General features: G+C 33.6%; 3 protein-coding genes across 4 annotated transcripts; 1 reads left to right on the top strand and 2 right to left on the bottom strand.

The window, feature by feature from the left end:
* Nucleotides 1–1,625: 1,625 nt before the first annotated feature.
* On the top strand, nucleotides 1,626–5,205 carry LOC106329555 (endoglucanase 19). Of its 2 annotated transcripts, none has more exons than XM_013768239.1 (9): nucleotides 1,626–2,032; nucleotides 2,460–2,672; nucleotides 2,755–2,955; nucleotides 3,262–3,351; nucleotides 3,441–3,605; nucleotides 3,686–3,970; nucleotides 4,055–4,403; nucleotides 4,561–4,641; nucleotides 4,733–5,205. In XM_013768239.1, exons 1-9 carry the CDS (start codon nucleotides 1,835–1,837, stop codon nucleotides 5,032–5,034), a joined length of 1,884 nt encoding a protein of 627 aa, XP_013623693.1. In that variant the 5' UTR covers nucleotides 1,626–1,834; the 3' UTR covers nucleotides 5,035–5,205. The 2 variants fall into 2 exon arrangements, with proteins under 2 accessions (XP_013623693.1, XP_013623694.1); XM_013768240.1 differs by having other exon boundaries at nucleotides 1,628–2,032; nucleotides 4,736–5,205.
* Nucleotides 5,206–6,016: 811 nt separating this feature from the next.
* Nucleotides 6,017–8,903, bottom strand: LOC106333704 (probable protein phosphatase 2C 54). The gene is made up of 4 exons (XM_013772122.1): nucleotides 8,708–8,903; nucleotides 7,555–8,036; nucleotides 6,376–6,524; nucleotides 6,017–6,267 (listed from the first exon to the last, which is right to left on the bottom strand). The coding sequence occupies exons 1-4, from the start codon at nucleotides 8,844–8,846 to the stop codon at nucleotides 6,144–6,146; spliced, it is 894 nt and encodes a 297-aa protein (XP_013627576.1). The 5' UTR covers nucleotides 8,847–8,903; the 3' UTR covers nucleotides 6,017–6,143.
* A 4,504-nt stretch (nucleotides 8,904–13,407) lies between these two features.
* On the bottom strand, nucleotides 13,408–13,791 carry LOC106330035 (zinc-finger homeodomain protein 9-like). Its single transcript, XM_013768601.1, has one exon. The coding sequence runs from the start codon at nucleotides 13,789–13,791 to the stop codon at nucleotides 13,408–13,410; it is 384 nt and encodes a 127-aa protein (XP_013624055.1).
* Nucleotides 13,792–18,946: the final 5,155 nt, after the last annotated feature.

Below are 18,946 nucleotides of genomic sequence, written 5' to 3'. Positions count from 1 at the left end.
TATTTATATATAAAATATTTTCGTATTGATTTGATTTTTATTTTAAATTATAATTTTATTAATAAATTAAATAATTTTAATTATTTTTTAATTATATTTTTAAATTCTGTAAAATAAAAAAAAAAAGTAAATTCATAGCTAATTTACGACCTATTTACGTGGAAACTTTACGAGGAAATGACGAGAAATATAAACGAGTATTTTACGAGGAAAAGTTTACGAGGAAATGACGAGGAAAGATAAACGAGTATTTTACGAGGAAATACTTTCGTGGTAGTTACGTGTACTTTACGAGGAAACACTTTCGAGTTATTTACGTGTAGTTTACGAGGAACACGTTTCGAGGTACTTACGAGGAAATATAGCGACTTCCTTATGTGAAATATTTATATGGTCTTTACGACGAAATGATGTACTTCGTCTTTACGACGAAATATTTTCCTCACTAAGTTACGATGAATTGGTGAGAAAATATATGTTACGACGAACTAGTAACGAGAAAACGTGTTTCTTCATTAATTTCTCGTAAAACCTGTTTTACGATGAACTCACGAGGAAAATCGCACTCATTAAACTTATGTTTTCTTCTAGTGATATGATTTGTTTTGACGGCTATGCAATTTTATATACTGTTGATAAAATATTATTTTGCTCTGAATGGAGAATTTCATTCGGAGCGTGTGTTGTTTGTCATGTGGCCCCTAGTCATCCCAAGTCCCAAGTCCCCACTATTCGGCATTTAGTTGGTAAGTTCGATCGATCAAAACACCTCCCACTTTTGGTGTATTTCCTTATGGTTGTAAATATAAGAATCTGTTCAGTATAAAGTTGTGAACATCTATTAGTTTATTAAATGTATCCTCATAAATCGATGTTAAGGTTTTTTACTGTTTACAGGTTTATATTTCTACCATTATCAATAAGAAAAAGATATTGGATTTGTTTCTCGAAAAGAATATAATAAGTTAATAACCTCAGTTACAAAAAAAAAAAATAGAACATAATAAGTTAATAAACCCTTTTACTTATATGGGAATAGTAATGAAGTCCTAAAGTGTGGGTTAAGATCTGAAGACAGAAAACAAGATTTTCAGTTTTTTTTTAATAAACAATGGGGTACGTACGTAATAATATTCTGTGGCATTTGTTTGAGGTATGGAAGATTCGGAGCTTCCGTAATGGGTGGAAGGACAACTATGATTGTCCTCTTTGAAAACAATTCAAATTTTTGTCTAACACTTCAAGACAGACAAAATAAGATGTAGAAGAATGCACTTGCACATTTTTAAACGTCTATAATATGTTTTATTCTTTATGTTAAATTATGATATTCTTACTACACAAGCTTAATATAGGAAGAGAATTTATCATATATTTTTATTTTCTTTTCATTAACCTATATATATAGAAGATATTTTCCAAAATCTTTTCAAAATCATGTGAAAAACAACTGCTAACTGAACCAAAGCTTTGCCTGCCGACACATTGTTACATTTGCATAAAAGACTACTAAATTTTGACCCAAAAAAAGACTACTACTATATTAGCATTTTAAAAGTTTGAATAATTTGTTTTTAATCATTTAACCGAATCTGCCGGTTACGCTCCTCCTGGTACCTTCCTTTGCTTTCTTCCATATAAACCTCTCTTTTCTCATCTCCCTTCACTAGACCATCTCTGTCTATCTCTACATTTAAAAAGGATCAACCTTTTCATGAACAGATCCAATAAATCAATTTAACATAGTCCTAGCAGGACCTACTATTCTTCTTGAGTCATTTTGATTGAAGAGGATCAAACTTTGCTCCAAAATTTCACAAAAGACATATAATTAATGGGTTCTTCCACTTCCACCATTTCAGTTCTTCTTTTTCTTGGGTTAGTTCAGTTTGCAGTTTCAGGGCACGACTATAAACAAGCTCTGAGTAAAAGCATTCTCTTCTTTGAAGCTCAGAGATCAGGACATCTCCCTCCCAACCAGAGAGTTTCATGGCGATCTCACTCCGGTCTTAACGACGGAAAATCCATCGGCGTAAGTAATTCCCTTTTTATTTAATACACTGAAACTCGTATAATGCTAACTAATGCGACTAGTATTTCTAAAAACTCGATATGCATTAATCGTCATTTAGAAAAAGAACTTACTGCCTGATCAGTTACGTTTGATTGGATTAGTTTTCCATTTTTTGTAAAATAAAATATCCTCCAGTGTTTATAATGTTTAGACATACGAATAATATTTTTAAATAATTATAAATGTATAAATAATTACCGTCTAGATCCAAAACAAACTGGTTGACTTTCCGTTGACCAGTTTTTAAAAACCTATAATCAAATGGAAGTGTCTCGTTGGGTTTGGCTACCTAACCTTTGTAAGAAGCCTACTCTTAAAACATTGACAAATGCTACATTGTTTTCCTAAAAGATAAATTGAAAAAAATATATATTTAATTGAGCAGGTGGATTTAGTGGGAGGGTATTATGACGCCGGAGACAATGTGAAATTTGGGCTTCCAATGGCTTTCACGGTGACGACAATGTGTTGGAGCATCATAGAATACGGTGGCCAGCTTGCATCTAACGGTGAACTTGGCAATGCTATTGACGCCATTAAGTGGGGAACTGATTATTTCATTAAAGCTCACCCTGAACCTAACGTCCTCTACGGAGAGGTAACGGTGACACTACATATTTTCATTAATTATCGATTTACATAATTTAAATTTGGTCTTGATGATGTTTGTAACTGTATAGGTGGGAGATGGTAAGTCGGATCATTACTGTTGGCAAAGACCAGAGGAAATGACCACTGACCGTAGGGCTTACAAGCTTGACCGGAATAATCCTGGTTCCGACCTCGCCGGAGAAACCGCTGCCGCAATGGCTGCTGCTTCCATCGTTTTCCGTCGCTCTGATCCATCATACTCTGCCGAGCTGCTCCGCCACGCTCATGAGGTAAACCTCTTCACATTAATCACTAGCCGGAAAGACCGAAATTTAACAAGACACCAATTTTTAAAACTCGGTTTGGTCATATGGAGTTCGGTTAAGCACATGGTTTGAGTTTGCGTCTATAATATACAAAGCCTTAAATGCTAGATACTTGATTTCAGTGATGTACTTGCTATGAAAAAATAAAACAAGTTTTTGAAAATTTCATGTGCAAGAAACATAGGCGTAAAGATATAGCCTCTCAGTTAATGATATTTACGATAAATAAGTTTTTGGTTGCAACGCTATACTCTTATCTTATGTTGGCAGCTATTTGAATTTGCCGACAAATATAGAGGCAAGTACGACAGCAGCATCACGGTGGCACAGAAGTACTATGGCTCAGTCAGCGGTTACAATGTACAAAACGCTGCGTCTATATCCAACCAAAAAAATCTCTTATAACTAAATAACATTCATAATTTTTTACAAATTTTGCATTTAACCAGGATGAATTACTCTGGGCTGCTGCGTGGTTATACCAAGCAACCAATGATAGATATTATTTGGATTACCTCGGCAAGAACGGCGACTCAATGGGCGGTACGAGCTGGTCGATGAGGGAGTTTGGTTGGGATGTTAAATACGCCGGCGTCCAAACCCTTGTTGCTAAGGTAGTCATTTCAATTCAACTGGTTTGATTTGGTTTACTTAATTTGCTGTTACTAAACCGGAAATTTGCTTTGGTTTATAGATTTTAATGCAAGGGAAAGCTGGAGAACACACGGCTGTGTTCGAGAGGTACCAAGAGAAAGCAGAACAGTTTATGTGTTCAATGTTAGGTAAAAGTACAAAGAACATTCAGAAAACTCCCGGCGGTTTGATATTCCGGCAACGGTGGAACAACATGCAGTTTGTCACTAGTGCTTCTTTCTTGGCCGCCGTGTACTCTGATTATCTCTCTTCCTCAAAAAGAAACCTCCGTTGTTCTCAAGGAAATATTTCTCCATCCAAACTCCTCGATTTCTCTAAATCACAGGTTTGCCCCATATGTTTCCTTATTTGCTCATTCACCCCAACTCGGGGACCAAAACTGTACTAAAATGAAGTCAAAAATAATTAGGTGGACTACATACTCGGAGACAACCCTAGAGGGACGAGCTACATGGTAGGATACGGACATAACTATCCTCGGCAAGTTCATCATCGTGGTTCGTCAATTGTCTCCTTTAAAGTAGATCAGAAGTTCGTGACTTGCCGTGGCGGTTATGTCACGTGGTATAGCCGCAAAGCAAGCGACCCGAACGTCTTGACCGGGGCCCTCGTGGGTGGACCCGACGCCTACGACAACTTTGCTGACAACCGGGACAATTACGAGCAAACCGAACCAACGACTTACAACAATGCGCCTCTTCTTGGTGTACTAGCCCGGTTAATTTCCGGTCCGACCGGTTTTGACCAGCGACTCCCAGGTATGATTTAAAGAATACATTGTTTGATTTAACAGCTTTCTACATAATAAACGAGATTCAAGTAACTGTTACCGTTTTTCTGTTAAATTTTCTGCTGTAATTTTCAGTATCAAATCAATTCTGTGAACCGGTCATTACTAACTGCGTTCTCTTTCAGGTGTTAGTCCGACTCCAAGTCCGGTTATCATAAAACCAGCACCTATACCCAAAAGGAAACCGAGTACACCTCCAGCTCCAGGTTTGTCATCTTTATATTGCTTATGCCAACTCATTGTGAAAATGTCAATTCAATTCGGTTTAAGAACTTCACCAATTTGTTTCTTGTTTAGCAGCTTCTTCTCCTAGTCCCATTACCATATCCCAGAAGATGACGAGCTCGTGGATAAACGAAGGAAATGTTTATTACCGATACTCAACGAAATTAACCAACAGATCTACAAAAAGGTTGAAAAATCTGAAGATATCAATCACCAAGCTCTATGGTCCAATATGGGGTGTGACGAAAACCGGAAACTCATATGGTTTTCCTTCATGGATGAAATATTTACCGGCAGGCAAAAGCATGGAGTTTGTCTATATCCACTCAGCCGCTCCGGCAAATGTTTTGGTTTCTAACTATTCTTTGGAGTGAGTAGAAAGTGCGAGTGAGAATCCCGGTTTACTAGCTTGTAAACTTGTTCACCTAATTTTAAAAATACAGTATTCGGTTTAGTTATACCGAGATTGTTTAGATCTTTGAGAGGATGAGAAAAGACTAATTCTCTAGTTTGTACACAGTGAGATTTGAGACTAGGAAACTAGGGCTACTATGTTTTTCTCCTTTTTAGTTTATTTTTATTTATGCTCCTTTAAATCAGCATTTATACATTATAGGTAGAATGATGCGATGGACCCATCCGATTGAACCAATTGGTCCAAATTTTTATATGTTTTTCTTTAGACTTTAGTTTTATGACTGGTCCTTTTCAAGTCTCATGTTATATTGGGGATCGAAGTCTGGTCATGGTTTGTAGGCTTTACTTTCAGCTTGGAACCATATGCACGAGTTGAAGCTGTCTATGTTGCCGATTCACTATGGTCTTTGCAAAGCACGTCGAATCAGGTTCCTTCAGTCTAGTGTGAGGGTCATGTTGAAAATTCAGTTGACCAAGATTCCTTTTTGTTGGGGCTGGCTCCCTCATAAGACTAGTCGGACGGCTTAAATCAATTGTGGTTGGACTACGTTCTAATCCTAATCCTAAACCTTATATGATATATGTTGATTCGATCACTAGGATGTTATAATAAGACAAAAAATAATTTATCGGAGACAAAACTGGTGCTACATGGTCACAGCCAGGCCTAACTCTAAATTCTTGAAAGTCTGTTAAAGTTGTCCGAGTCAGTAGGAGCGGATCGGTCGGCATGCGGGCCACTACAATATTTCAACTAACATCATATTTTCCCCATCAAATATTTGAATTCTTATAATAATGATGTATTCATTACTTTTTACTCTGTATTACATACATTATGTGTCCGTTAAAAAATAAAATAAAATATTACATACATTATGGGAGGAAAATAAACTCTCAAGCAAATTATTTAAAATACAAGTAAAAAAAGCTAATCGAACAAAACACAACTCAATGACACCCAAAAAAGTTTCTAAAACCAAGACGTAAGATGGAAAAATGCTAATGAAGAAAAGGAAAATAAAAACTATTAATAGCTGAGAACCATCACAACTAAAAATGAAGGCTAAGATACAGTAGAACTCCTCAAATCAATAACGATGACATTTATATTCTCTTTGCTTCCTCTAGCTATTGCAAGCTCTGCTAAGATTACCGCAGCCTTTGTAGAACTTGATTCACTTTTACATCTGTCACATAATAATTATCTTAAATCTACGTATACATATACGTTTCAGAAACAAAACAATTTTGTGAAAAATATACAACTAATACTAGTATTTAGTAAGAATTCTAACCCGTCTGGTAATTCCCCGTAAAGACAACTTTTGACAAGTCGATATGTGTCGTCGTCGGAGACAACATCCCATAGGCCTTCGCATGCAAGAACTATGAAATCATCAATCATTGTTCGCTTATAGATCTTCAGCTTTTGATCTACATCACTCTATAGAAAAAATATATTCCGTTATATAATTGGAAACAACGAACTTTTTAGTATTATTCAGTGATACAAAAAATGTTATATCTTAGTACTATAATATAACGGTTGGATCAGTTAACATTTGCTTCTTCGTTTTTGTTTTTCTACAAAGGTCATTCTTTCTATCTATACTATTAAAATAGAAGTTATGACTTTTTTCATGTGTGATATTTTTTTTTAAATGGACCATCTCCTAAAAAATTCGTTACATTATTTTTTTTGTATTTTTATAATAAAATCCTAACAACATATTTAATTCACTTTTTGTTTCATCAAAATATTATTAGATCTACATAATTTCAAAAATATATTATTCCATCAATAAATATTATAATTAAATTAAAATTATAGAAAATATATTAATGATATTTTAATGATAATAACAATTTAAACTGATTAATTTTCAAAAAATACATTTTACAAAGATTTTAAAAAGATTTTTTTGTTAGAAAGATTCATTTCTATTTTAAATTAAAAAAAAACTTTTTATCTAACTTATTGTATTTCAAGTAATTTCTCATCTTTACTTGAAATTATTTTAATGAAATTATTCTCATATTTACTACAAAAATTATTTTGAAGTACAGTGTATTATAGTTAAAAAAAACATTTTTTGTTGCTTTAAGAGTATCTCAAATTTTCTTTTCTCTACTATAAAGGTCCAATTTAATTTTTTTCCACATAAATTTTAAGTTTAGAAAAAAATATGTAAAGTATACGTAATAATGCTTTTAAAATAAATTTTATTACAAAAATACAAAATTTATAATAATAATATATAAACCACATAAAATACGTATTATAAAGCTATATCATATATAACACTGAATTACATTAAATTACCGATAATTTTTGTAATATAAACTAAAATATTTTATTATATAAAGAAAAAACTAGCACGGATTAAAATCTAGGTACTAAATTAAATACAAGCCACAATTAAGGTGGTGCAAAAATAAAATATTATCAAAAGGCAAAGCGGCAAAGCTATTACATGGTGACGGTGGATGTCGCAAAGAGGCAAAGAGATTCCGCCTTGAGAGTAAAGAACCGCCCTAGCGCCGCCACGGCAAAGCACAATTACCTCCTCTCTTCCGACAATAGTAACCACCGCTTTCGCTGCAGTAGACCTCACAGTCCCCACCGCTTCCGAAAAACATGATCTCGTCACTTCACTCCAGTCTGCGGCAACTCCACGGCCGTGGCATGCCGTTACCTCCTCCTTCACGAGCCGACACAGCCTCTCCTCTAATAATTTAGCAAGCCTAAGACCATCGAAAATTCCAAAAATATCATAAGAAGGGATCTCGTCGACGACAGTGGAAACGGCGGTCGTCATAGCTCTCTGCCGTCCCATGACTGAGACTACCCCGTGGCCGGCGTTTGTTTTTCCGTCTAGATCGTTAGTCGCCACGTCAGCCATTATTGAATCGACAGGGACCTGGGTTGCCTCCGATGTTGACCCTACTACATCTCCTAAGATATATATATAGAGGAAAAAATGTATTAGTCATCAACGTAAGAACTGTTAGCATAATTTTGGTATGTTTTATTTTAAGAAAAAAATTTAAAAACAATTAAGTAAATAAATTTTATTTTGAAATAAAAATTTGAATGAACGCTATTTAAAAGTGTCTCAGTCACCGAAGTTCGAACAGACGAACACGTTATCACATTCATAAACTCACCCGAATGTTTAGTTTCAAACGCATTGATTTTTTTTTTTGTCAACAAAATACACAAATTCAGATAGATTCTACACTTGTTTTAAACTATAACAAGTACATTCACCAGATTTGCTTTTTTATACGGATTAGTTTTTTTTGTAGTAAAACACAATAATTTTCACATTTAAAAAGTATATAGATTGCTAGTTTTAATTATTCGTTCAGTAAAAAAGGCTATTAAGTATTAACCAAAAAAACATTACCTTGATTGCTTACAAACTGCTCTAAAAATGACACATGATATAATATCTCTCCCTTCTAAAGAGTTATTTTAATCCTTATCTCAATATTTTTTTGATTTTAGTAACGATAGTTTTGTGCTAAATTAAATGATCACTCAACTACTCTCTTGATATTCGAAACATATGGAATTTAAAAAGAAAAATAGAAAACTAGTGAGTTTCATCGTGGAATCATTACCGTTGTCTTTGATTTTGGGTAATTTAACAGGTCTGCCCTCTCCGCCGACGGTAGATTCTGGATCAGCCATTCTTACTCGCTTCCTATCGCCAGAGACGCAATCTCCTGCTAGAATGGGCAGAGTAATATCCTTTTCCATGACGACGACTCTGCTTGAAGGGTTCGACGACTAACCCATCTTTGAGGTGGGCAAAAGTATATTATATACATATCAAAAAGTATATTAAATACGTCACCTATGCTTATGTGATATATATACATACATTTCTTGTCATGTCTTTTATATGCTATTATTATTAAAAGGATAGAAAGAAAGTGGAAGACGTTGGACTGCCACATCTATCAAAATAAGTTTATTTATGGAACAAGAAAATGACTTAAAATTTAGTAAAAATAAGACTTAAAATTAAGTAAAAAAAAGACTTAAATTAAGTTAATAAAAGACTAATATATAAAACGTAATGTAGACAACTTGGTCGACCAAAGTGTTTGTAAGTAGCTGACTATTTTAATATCTTGGGATATCAGTTCCTATAACTCTTTTGTTGTAGTTTACTATAACTCTTTTGTTGTAATTTTTTTGTAACCCAGTAATTTATAATTTTCTTATTGAACTGAAGAAACATTCGAGAGGAGAATTTAAACTGATCCGTACGTAAGAATTTTTAAAGACATATACAAGTATCGTTCTCTATATAAAAGGATTCTAAAATTTTGAGTATACCGATATTTTGGTTAAACTTTTAGGTATTGCATTGAATGACTTCTTGAACATTTTTATCTTGTAAATGATGTCTATCATTTTGCAAAAAAAAAAACATGTATATTCTTAAAAAAAGGTAGGACAATACCTTTATTCTAAATAATATACTAAAAAACATAGGTGGTAACTAGTACTCTACAATATTTTTATTTGTCAATTTTTTTTTAACTTTGTAGAATAGTTCAAATGCGTCAAACATTTTTTAAAAAAATGTTAATTTAATTTTGATCTACATTTTTCAAAAAATAATTATTTTTAGATTATAATTTATATTTAAATTTGTGTATATGCTTTATTTAAATTATTTTTATTTGTTTATTTATCTTATCTCACATTTTTTTAGTTTTAGACTATTTATTTGCTATTCTAATAAAACCTTAATAATAATTAATATATACTTATCGGTCATTTATATTTAAAATAAAAAATATTATTGGTAATAATCTTGAAAATGTATGAGTATTTTGTAGGTATTTAATTTTAAAAAGTTCAAATATTTTCTGTTTTGTGACTATATTAACATGAAAATATTATTGTTAATGAAATTTTAAAGATATTATAAAACTTTAATGACGAAACCCGTAATATATCATGTGATATCACAGCTAATTCCATATAATACTTTAATTTTAATACATTAGGTAGATTTTTTTTTTTGGCAAATGATTTTTTTCGTAGCTGATAAAGAAAAGATCCAAATGTTGTAAGGGAAAAAAAAACAAAACAAGAACATTTCTTTCTTTTGTCAAAAAAAAACATTTCTTTCTAAAAAAAAAAGAACATCATTTTTCTTGCAAAGGGAGGTCCAAAGGGAGGTCCGTCCACTAACGGACACATATTATGAGTTAACGACACACGTCTGTTTCATAACTTGCATGCATTTTTGTTCGTCAACTTGCATGCATATGTAATATGTTATGTTTCAAATATCTCAAATTAACTGAAAGTGAAAAGAAATGGGGACAACAATCCTTAGTTTAAGGATAAATACATGATTTTCTACATGAAAAAGCAGGGGTACTCAATGATCCACCGAAAAAATCCAGAGTTGGTTTCTTCTGTGTTCGTTGGTTAACTTTTTGTGCTATATTCACACACATATATTTAAACTTATGTGCTATAATCACACCGAACGAGATTCACAATTGCATTACTAAATTGATCGGCCAGTCCAGTTTATTGTAAAAACCAAAGTTTTGATCACATGATGTGTGTTGTAACGGTTACATATGTAAGTTGACAAAGTGAAACCGTTGTTTATAATTGCTGAGTGACCTCGGTGATGACAGGTCACCTTTTCCTCTCAAGAGAGTTTTCCTCTCGAGAGAGGTCTCCTTCTCGTAAACTCTATTGTCTATTATTGAACCAACAAAAAGTCTTTCTTTGTCAGTGGTATATATACTGTGAATTTTCTATTCATTTGGTTTTCATGCGAATTCTCTCATCAACTAACAAAATGTTTTAATTTTTTTCCTCAAAAGAAACTTACAAATGTTTATTAATAATAATAGTGGAGTCGACAAAAAAAAAAGGATTTAAAAGAACTCGTTATACTAGATTTGGGAAAATTGCCAAATAAATCTCAAATTCCATTCAGGCCAAATAAATCCCCATTTTCATAAAAGGCCAATTTAATCTTTTTTTTTTTAATATATCTCATTATTATTTGCAAAATGATTTTATTTGCTCAGAAGAAGAGAGGACTCTCCACCGGACGCTGCCGTCAAGTTAAACTCAATGTTTTTTCATATTTCCTTAGTAAAAAACAACATGCATTTTGTTTCTAAACAACATGTAATTCGTCAAAAAAAGATATGTTTTTTCTCTTCTTATTGAAATGTTTAAACGAGAAAATATCTTGTTGAGTAATTTTCATAACGCCTAACCTCTAAGATCTTCGCTAGATTTCCGTCAAAGTGCGCACGTGCTACAGCAGTTACAGAAAATGGCTCGTCTTCTCCTCTTTAAAATCTCGTATCCTCCTTATTCATTCCATAAATTTTACATCAAGAGAAAAACCAACAAAACCTCCAAGCGTAAGTTTCTTTAGAGAGTGTTTCGTAGTTCTATAGTTCGTAGGGGCTGTTCACGAGTGCCGCGTGATATTCTATCGTGGTTTTATCCTGGGATTTTTATTCATACGGAAACCGTTGCACTTACGAGCGAATATTAAGAGTTAAGGAAATAGATTTATCTTGACTCCACGGTCTGTTTTTCAAAAACGTTTCCGTTTAGTCTTTCCTCGAATCATCGGTTTCTTTAGCATCGTGTTTTGTATTTACGTTTATGTCAATTCGATTTATGGCTTCCTACAATCTCAATTCTTAATCACTTTCGTATCAAAAGTTTTAATCGGATTGATTTATTACCGTTTTATAAATGCTTTCTTTGAGGATTTATAAAATCGGCTTTCGTTTTTATTAAAACGGGTTTGCGATTTGCTTTCAGCACTTCAACGAAACATTTCTTGTTTTTATTTTAGAATGTTACCAAAACGATTCATTTCCCCGAACGCTTCTAAAACGTGTTTATGAAATAACTTAAAGTCTATACAAACAGTTTCTGCCAACGCTTTTAAGCGAGTTTGCAGAACGTTTTTCAGACTTATATTGATATGATTTAGTGATTTGTAACGCTTTTACATTCTACTAAAAACAAAGAAAAATGGCAATGTTGGTGATGAAACCACTCTCCGTACCAAAATATTAGTTTTGTTGTAATATTTAAATTTATGTAATTATTATGTCTATATGTACTTTAAAAAAAAACAATTATGAGTTTCTGTTTTTTTATCTAATTCTAGTTTTAATATATTATAAATATTTTTTAAAATTTATTTAATTTTATGTATAAAACTTGAATTATAAAAACAAATTTAAAATATTTATAAGATATAAAAAAATTAAAGATTACAACGATAAATAAGAAAATATTTAAAAATCATAAATATGGTATGTAATTCCTGAAGAAAGAAAGCACCGAAGCTAACATAGTTCCTCCCTAATCATTAAAATCTTTTTAATATGTATAGTCTGTAGAATCTTCAAATATTTGGGTTTCATTTATGTTTATGTAGAGAATTTTTGAAATAATTTTTATAAGCCAAATAAATTGAGTAAATATAGAATACAGAGAAAGAAGAAATAGGTTGAGAAAGCCATAAGAGTATTTACTAAAATTAAATGAGAAGTAGTTATTTCTGATCAAATAACTCATTCACAAAAAGTAGTCACCTCATCTCATTCATTCAACTCACCTTATTGCGAAATAGGATAGTTACAATAAATCTCCTCATCTCTTTTTTGTTACAACAAAGTGGAAAGTTACACGAATTTAGCCAGATGCCCAATTTTGATTTCTATGCAAACAACATATGATGCTTGACTCTTTACCCTCTTTGCTAGGAGTATCTATATATATATATATCTTATACAATAAAGTAGACTATGTTTTCTTTTCCTTTTTCCACGTCACCATGGAAAGAAGGTCATTTGGCGACACGTGGTGAATTCCCATACCATTTGCGCTTTTTGTTCAAGCCAGTTCTCGACGTACCCTTATTTGAATTGGGCTTTTATTTTAATTTGGTTCTTGACATACACTTATTTGACCGGGACTTTATTACATTTACAGCTCCTGCGTTTAAGACTCGACTCTTGGAATCTCGAAACCTACACAAAGCCTCTATAACGTCTTCAGCTTTGGTCAAGCAGATCCATTTTTCCAAGCATAAACGTCGATCCATAGGTAACGGTCCAAATCTTCGACTATAAATGTATTCCGTCCATGGGATGAACAACCTCAATGCAACCAAATCTCAAAGGTCAATCACTATTAAACATCTCTACCAGTGGAGAATTCTTACAATCCTCTTGTCGATTTGAAGACTGGTTGATGTTCAAACTCCGCCTTCTGAGGTTCTGGGAAGCAAGGTATATCAATTGACGGTGTGAGGCTGGTACTCTATTTCAGCGGTGGTGGAAGATGTAAGGAGAGACGGTGGAGCCACGGCGGAAGTGAGTGAGGAATCGCCTGGGTCACGGCGGTGGAAGTTATGGTGGCAACCGCACGCGGCACACGTGAGGGAAGTTGGATCAGAAGATGTGAAGGTAAGAGACGGCATAAATTTGCTGCAAACGTCGAGCGTGTGACCTCCAATCGCAGCTGTGCGGTTCTGTAGTGCCGGTGGTTGAGTGGTGGTGGATGTGGTGGCGGCGTTTGATGACTCCGTTGCTGAAGGAGGTTGGTTTATCTGGTTGGATCTGGGTTGGAGTTTCGGATTTGTGGGATATTTAGCGGGATATTTAGGAGTCATATCCATTGCTCCAACTTCAAGCATCTATGTTTTTTATTTTTTTTCAAGCATCTATGTTTAGCTCTTGAGAGTACCGTAGCTTAGGGAGATCTCGTGTAGATCTGATCAAATATGATTAGTTTCTGGTATGGATGTGGATAATTTGCATATATCTTCCATGTATAATAGTAAATGACTTATCTGTACTGTTAGAATTGTTACCGGTATCATCGTCTTGTTGCAGCCATGTTTCTGATGATCATGTCTTAAAAGTTCCAAATTTGTAGGATTCTCTCATGCTTCAAGCTGAACCCGTTTGAGCATCTTAACCTATTTTTAAACTGCAGTACACAAAAGTATTTTTCAGTTTTGTCACACTGTGAAGACATTTTAATTTTACTAATTCATGGTTTCTTCTGGTGATTTTAGTTACTATGCCACTAATTGAGAATACACTGAAAATTTTGTGACTAATTTGAATTAGATTTTTTTCGAAAAAGACTAATTGTTGAATGTTTACCAGATATCTTTGATGGTTCATCCTGACAAATGCAAGCATCAGCAAGCACATGAGGCTTTTGGAGGTTAGTAGTCTTGAAAGTATTGGTTTGTTTGGATGAACTTGTCATGTTAATATGAGTTTTAATGGAATGAAACAAGAATTACTAAGCCACTGGTTTCTTGGGCTTCGTTGGTTTCGAATGAAGTGTTGCAAACTCTACTTCGGTCTGGCTGTTCGTTCTTGATCGAAATCCCACTCTGGATCGTCTCCAAAGATGAGGTTTAGATGTTGAAACTACTTGTCTGCTCTGTGTGGCTCAACCTGAATCAAGAGACCATTTTTCTTTCAGGTTCTCCTTCTCTTCCACATTCTGGAGCCGTGCTCTGTTGAAGTTAAACTTCTCTCAACTCCACATGACTGGGATTTAATATTGTTGTGGTTACCTACTGCTTCTCCCTCCCCTGTTTCCTCTAGAGCTCTGATTCAACTTTGGCATGGTACCATTTATGGTTTACAGACGGAAAGAAATAGACGCTTCAATCTTGGTCTCTCTAGGGACGACACAACAATTCTGAGCATCATTGTACGGATGATCAAAAACAAATCAACTGCCCTTAGAAATCTTGAGCGTAGATTTGGTGATGATATCGTCTCTCTTTGGTCAGGTATCTAGCTTAATACCTCACACTGTTTCGAGTGTCCAAGTTTTAGAATTTCTGAATCTTTGTGACCTCCTTCCTTCGTTCTTCTAAAGTATCTCCCTCTTTACATAGCTTTCTTCTCGGTTTTTAAATTTTCATATATTTGTATCTTTGTTTCCTTTTTAATATGAAAATCAGTTTAAAAAAAGAAGTTACAACTACTGTTGAATGACCAAGATTGGGATTATACTCTCACCCAAGTCCATGCTTCGAAATATGAGATTCTAATATTTTATAAATCATCTCATATCCCGGTATTACCTGTTTGGATGAGTCACTTGAGTGTTTTAAGACGCCCACTTGTGTAGAGTCTATACTATACATTTTTTTTTTTTTGTAACTGGTCTATACTATACTATACATTGTGCTAGATTATTTAAAAGCTATACCAGAATCTGTAGTTTATGTTTTATTATTTTTTTTCTGTCGTGACAACTTTTTCTACCAACTGTGAAATGTAGAATTTAGGACAAAAAAAAGTGAAATGCTGAAGAGCTTAGGATGAAAAGAAATAAACAACTAAAGAAATACACCTCTTCATATTATTTCAAATGTCTTGCATGAAAACTATTTAAACTGGCATTTCTGTCAATAGCATCCCACTATTTGAATATGTCCCCATGAACCCCAATAGCAAAACGTGACCAGCATTTTCAATTATACAATACATTGGCAAAAGGATTTCAAATCTGAAATCCGCGCGAAGCACGGAAACACCACTAGTATAGTTGATTCCAAACACAACAGCAGAAGATTTATTGAACTAAAAATGGATAAAATTTCACTTGCACATATTCATCTATTTCATTCTTAAATATTATATTGTTCTATAACAATGATTTCAATTAGTGTTTGATTCATTAACTAAGAGCTTGATTGGTATCGTAGTTAAATGGGCTGAAAGTTCTCCCATATCCAATCACAATAATAACTAAAGCATTTGTAATAGTATTGGCGTCTTGTATATGCTCCCTACGATAATGCTCTTTAAAGAAACTTTTAAAGGAGCATTCTAACCTATTAATTAGTAATTACAAAAACACCCCTATATATTATAACTAAAAATTGTGAAGATACTACCATAATATTTTCTAAACCTTAATCATATCTACGTAAGTTTTATTATAAAAAAGATGAAAACAAAGATCTGTGCTTAGCTAAAAACAGCCGTCAAGAACTTCAAGTTGAACGTAAGGTATGTTGTTCTTTTTATCTAATATAATTCATTGATCTACTATGTACTTATTCACTCAAATTTGTGTTTTCCATGAGAAGATAGATGTGTTAGCTTTTTCTGTGTTTAGTTATTAGTTCATGTGTTTGCTTTTTAACATGTTATTTTATGCCTAGTATATTGTTTTTCACGATGAACTTGTGCTATTTTCAGTTCAGTTTATATTTTGAAGCACAAAGTATAATAGTATTTGTATAATTTATGAAAAACAGAAACGATGTCGAACCCACAAGATCCTAAGGAACCAACGAGTAAGGTATGAATACATATACACATTAATTTGATGTATATGTTGTTCTTTGATTGTTGTATGTTTGTAATTATATATATTGCTCCTATGGATTTTTAGCCAAAATTTTTTTGGACACATGAGATGGGTCATGAGATATTAGTATTAGCTAATGGTGAAAAAGACAAGGGATATTGGAAAGGCACATGTTTTAGTGAAATGGGAAGACGAAACATTCGAGCAGGCTTTTTGATCAGGTTTGGTTTGAACTTACCATGGGGAAAATTCAAAACTCGCCTTGAACATCTACGAAGGCAGTATGACATATATAAACGTGTCACAAAGAATGCGACTGGGTTAAGCTTCACTGAATTTAGTGAGATTGATATGAGTGCAGATTGGTGGGATCAACTAATTAAGGTACTTTTTAATAAGCTAATAGTTACTGACATATCATCTCCAATCAATATGCCTGAAGATAGTCAAAAGACTCACCAAACGCATAGTTCCAAAGGAGCACATCAAGAAAAACCCTCCAGAACAAGATCTTCTCGGAAAAAGGCCCAATTTAGATCATTGGGACCGTATCACAAATACTTTAGAAAATCAAGAGAGATTCTGGTCAGCAGGTCGACAAAAAATTGACTCCTTTAACCCATTTAATACTGCTATATGCACAGAGGAATTGTTGAAGCTGTCTACGCTAGATCAAGAAAGCGAGTTGTACTGGGCATCTCTTGATTACCTAGCTAGCAACGAGAATGGACGTCAAATCTTTATGACGTTACCAGATGAGAAACAAAAAATAAAGTATCTAGAAAGGGCTACTGGAAAAAATGAACTAGATACTTTATATTTTCTGTGTTTTGAGCTTTGGGAGTTTGCTTTGGATTTTTGAATTTAAACATGTATCACATGACGTGGTGTTTTCTGAATTTATATGAGGTTTAGCTTTAATTTGGATGTTTGCTTTGGATATTGTGTACGCTTCTTCTTTCTTTGCTGCCGTGTCTTAAACATATAATGTTTATGTAACGTTGTTATATACCTTGTCGTATGCTAATTGTTTGTTTCGTTTATTATATTTGTTTTACAGGAAGTTGTCATGGTATGTAATCAAAACATACTTATGGTAATTCGATTGTTGGTTGAAAGCGAGCATCCTAATCCATATGGTGATAGACAGTTGATGAGAATACCGAGGCCGTGGTTTGCGTCATACAATGCAGATGATTAATGGTTCTGGTAGAGAATGCTATGAAATGGTACGAATGAATCAAACAACTTTTATATAGTTATGTGATACTTTAAGGAACAATTATAACCTTAAAGAGTCACGTGAGTGCTCATTAGAAGATGATGTGGCAATATTTCTGGAAACACGTGGACATGATGAAGTACAACGAGAAATTGCTAAAAACTTTCAGTGTAGCCAGGATACGGTGAACAGAAAATTTATGGAGGTGTTAGATGATGTTCTTCTTCTCTCCAAGGATATATTAAAGCCTCGTCATGATGAGTTTGATCAGACAAGCAATCGTCTATACACTAATAAAAGGTACTGGCCTTATTTTCGTGATTGTATTGGAGCTATCGATGGTACTCATGTGTCAGTAAGGGTTAGAAGTGATCAAAAAGAAAGATTTTGGAATGTGAGAAAGCAATATGCCTCAATGAACGTACTTGCTATTTGCAATTTAGATATGAAATTCATATATGCATACGTTGGGACTCCAGGCAGAGCACATGATACAAAAGTTCTCACTTATTGTGCGCAGAGTGACACATTTTTTCCGACACCTCCAGAAGGAAAATATTTTGTTGTTGATTCTGGATATCCGAACAGAAAAAGTTGTTTAGCTCCATATCATAGAACAAAATACCACCCACATCAGTGGGGTGATGGACCACCTAGTAGTGCAAGTGAATGGTTTAACAAACGTCATTCGTCTTTACGTTCAGTGATTGAACGTACGTTTGGTGTGTGGAAGGCGAAGTGGCGGATTCTGAAAAATGAGGCACGGTATGATCTACCGACGCAATGCAAAATAGTTGTTGCAACTATGGCTCTTCATTATTTTATACGTGATTCAACCACAAAAGATGATGATTTTGATGAGTACGAAAGAATGGAAGAACAAGAACTGAATCCTTCAAATATAGAAGATGCTCTAGAAGTTGATGTCACACGTTATGAACCTACGGGAGATACTTACATGACAGAAGTTCGTAACCATATTGCAGAAAGTATTTGGAATGCTCGCTATTAGTTATTAAGTTTAGCTCACTTTGTTTTTCATAAGATTCTTTTAGTTGTTGGAAAATTTGTGTACGTTAATCATTTGTTTTTTTTTTCTTTAATTCTTTAGTTATAATTAAGTCTATCTTGGTCATTTACTATTTTAAATGCTACAGCTTTGCCAATCATATAATTAGATTATAATCCTCTATATATTATTTGAGAAGCATTACAACTTCTTTTTGTAGACACATGACATCATTAGAATGATTCTTAG

Source organism: Brassica oleracea, chromosome C3 (assembly GCF_000695525.1).
Source record: "Brassica oleracea var. oleracea cultivar TO1000 chromosome C3, BOL, whole genome shotgun sequence".
NCBI classification, from domain to species: Eukaryota; Viridiplantae; Streptophyta; class Magnoliopsida; order Brassicales; family Brassicaceae; genus Brassica; species Brassica oleracea.
Note: the sequence above shows the minus strand (reverse complement) of the source record. Positions and strands in the feature narration are given on the sequence as shown.

Coding starts and splice junctions, on each gene's coding strand:
- LOC106329555 (XM_013768239.1), top strand. CDS start 1,835: ATGGGTTCTTCCACTTCCACCATTTCAGTTCTTCTTTTTCTTGGGTTA. Junction 2,956..3,261: donor TGCTCCGCCACGCTCATGAG/GTAAACCTCTTC, acceptor TTATGTTGGCAG/CTATTTGAATTTGCCGACAA. Junction 3,352..3,440: donor GCTCAGTCAGCGGTTACAAT/GTACAAAACGCT, acceptor GCATTTAACCAG/GATGAATTACTCTGGGCTGC.
- LOC106333704 (XM_013772122.1), bottom strand. CDS start 8,846: ATGGAAAAGGATATTACTCTGCCCATTCTAGCAGGAGATTGCGTCTCT. Junction 8,037..8,707: donor ACCCAAAATCAAAGACAACG/GTAATGATTCCA, acceptor TATATATCTTAG/GAGATGTAGTAGGGTCAACA. Junction 6,268..6,375: donor TACGGGGAATTACCAGACGG/GTTAGAATTCTT, acceptor ATTATGTGACAG/ATGTAAAAGTGAATCAAGTT.
- LOC106330035 (XM_013768601.1), bottom strand. CDS start 13,791: ATGGATATGACTCCTAAATATCCCGCTAAATATCCCACAAATCCGAAA.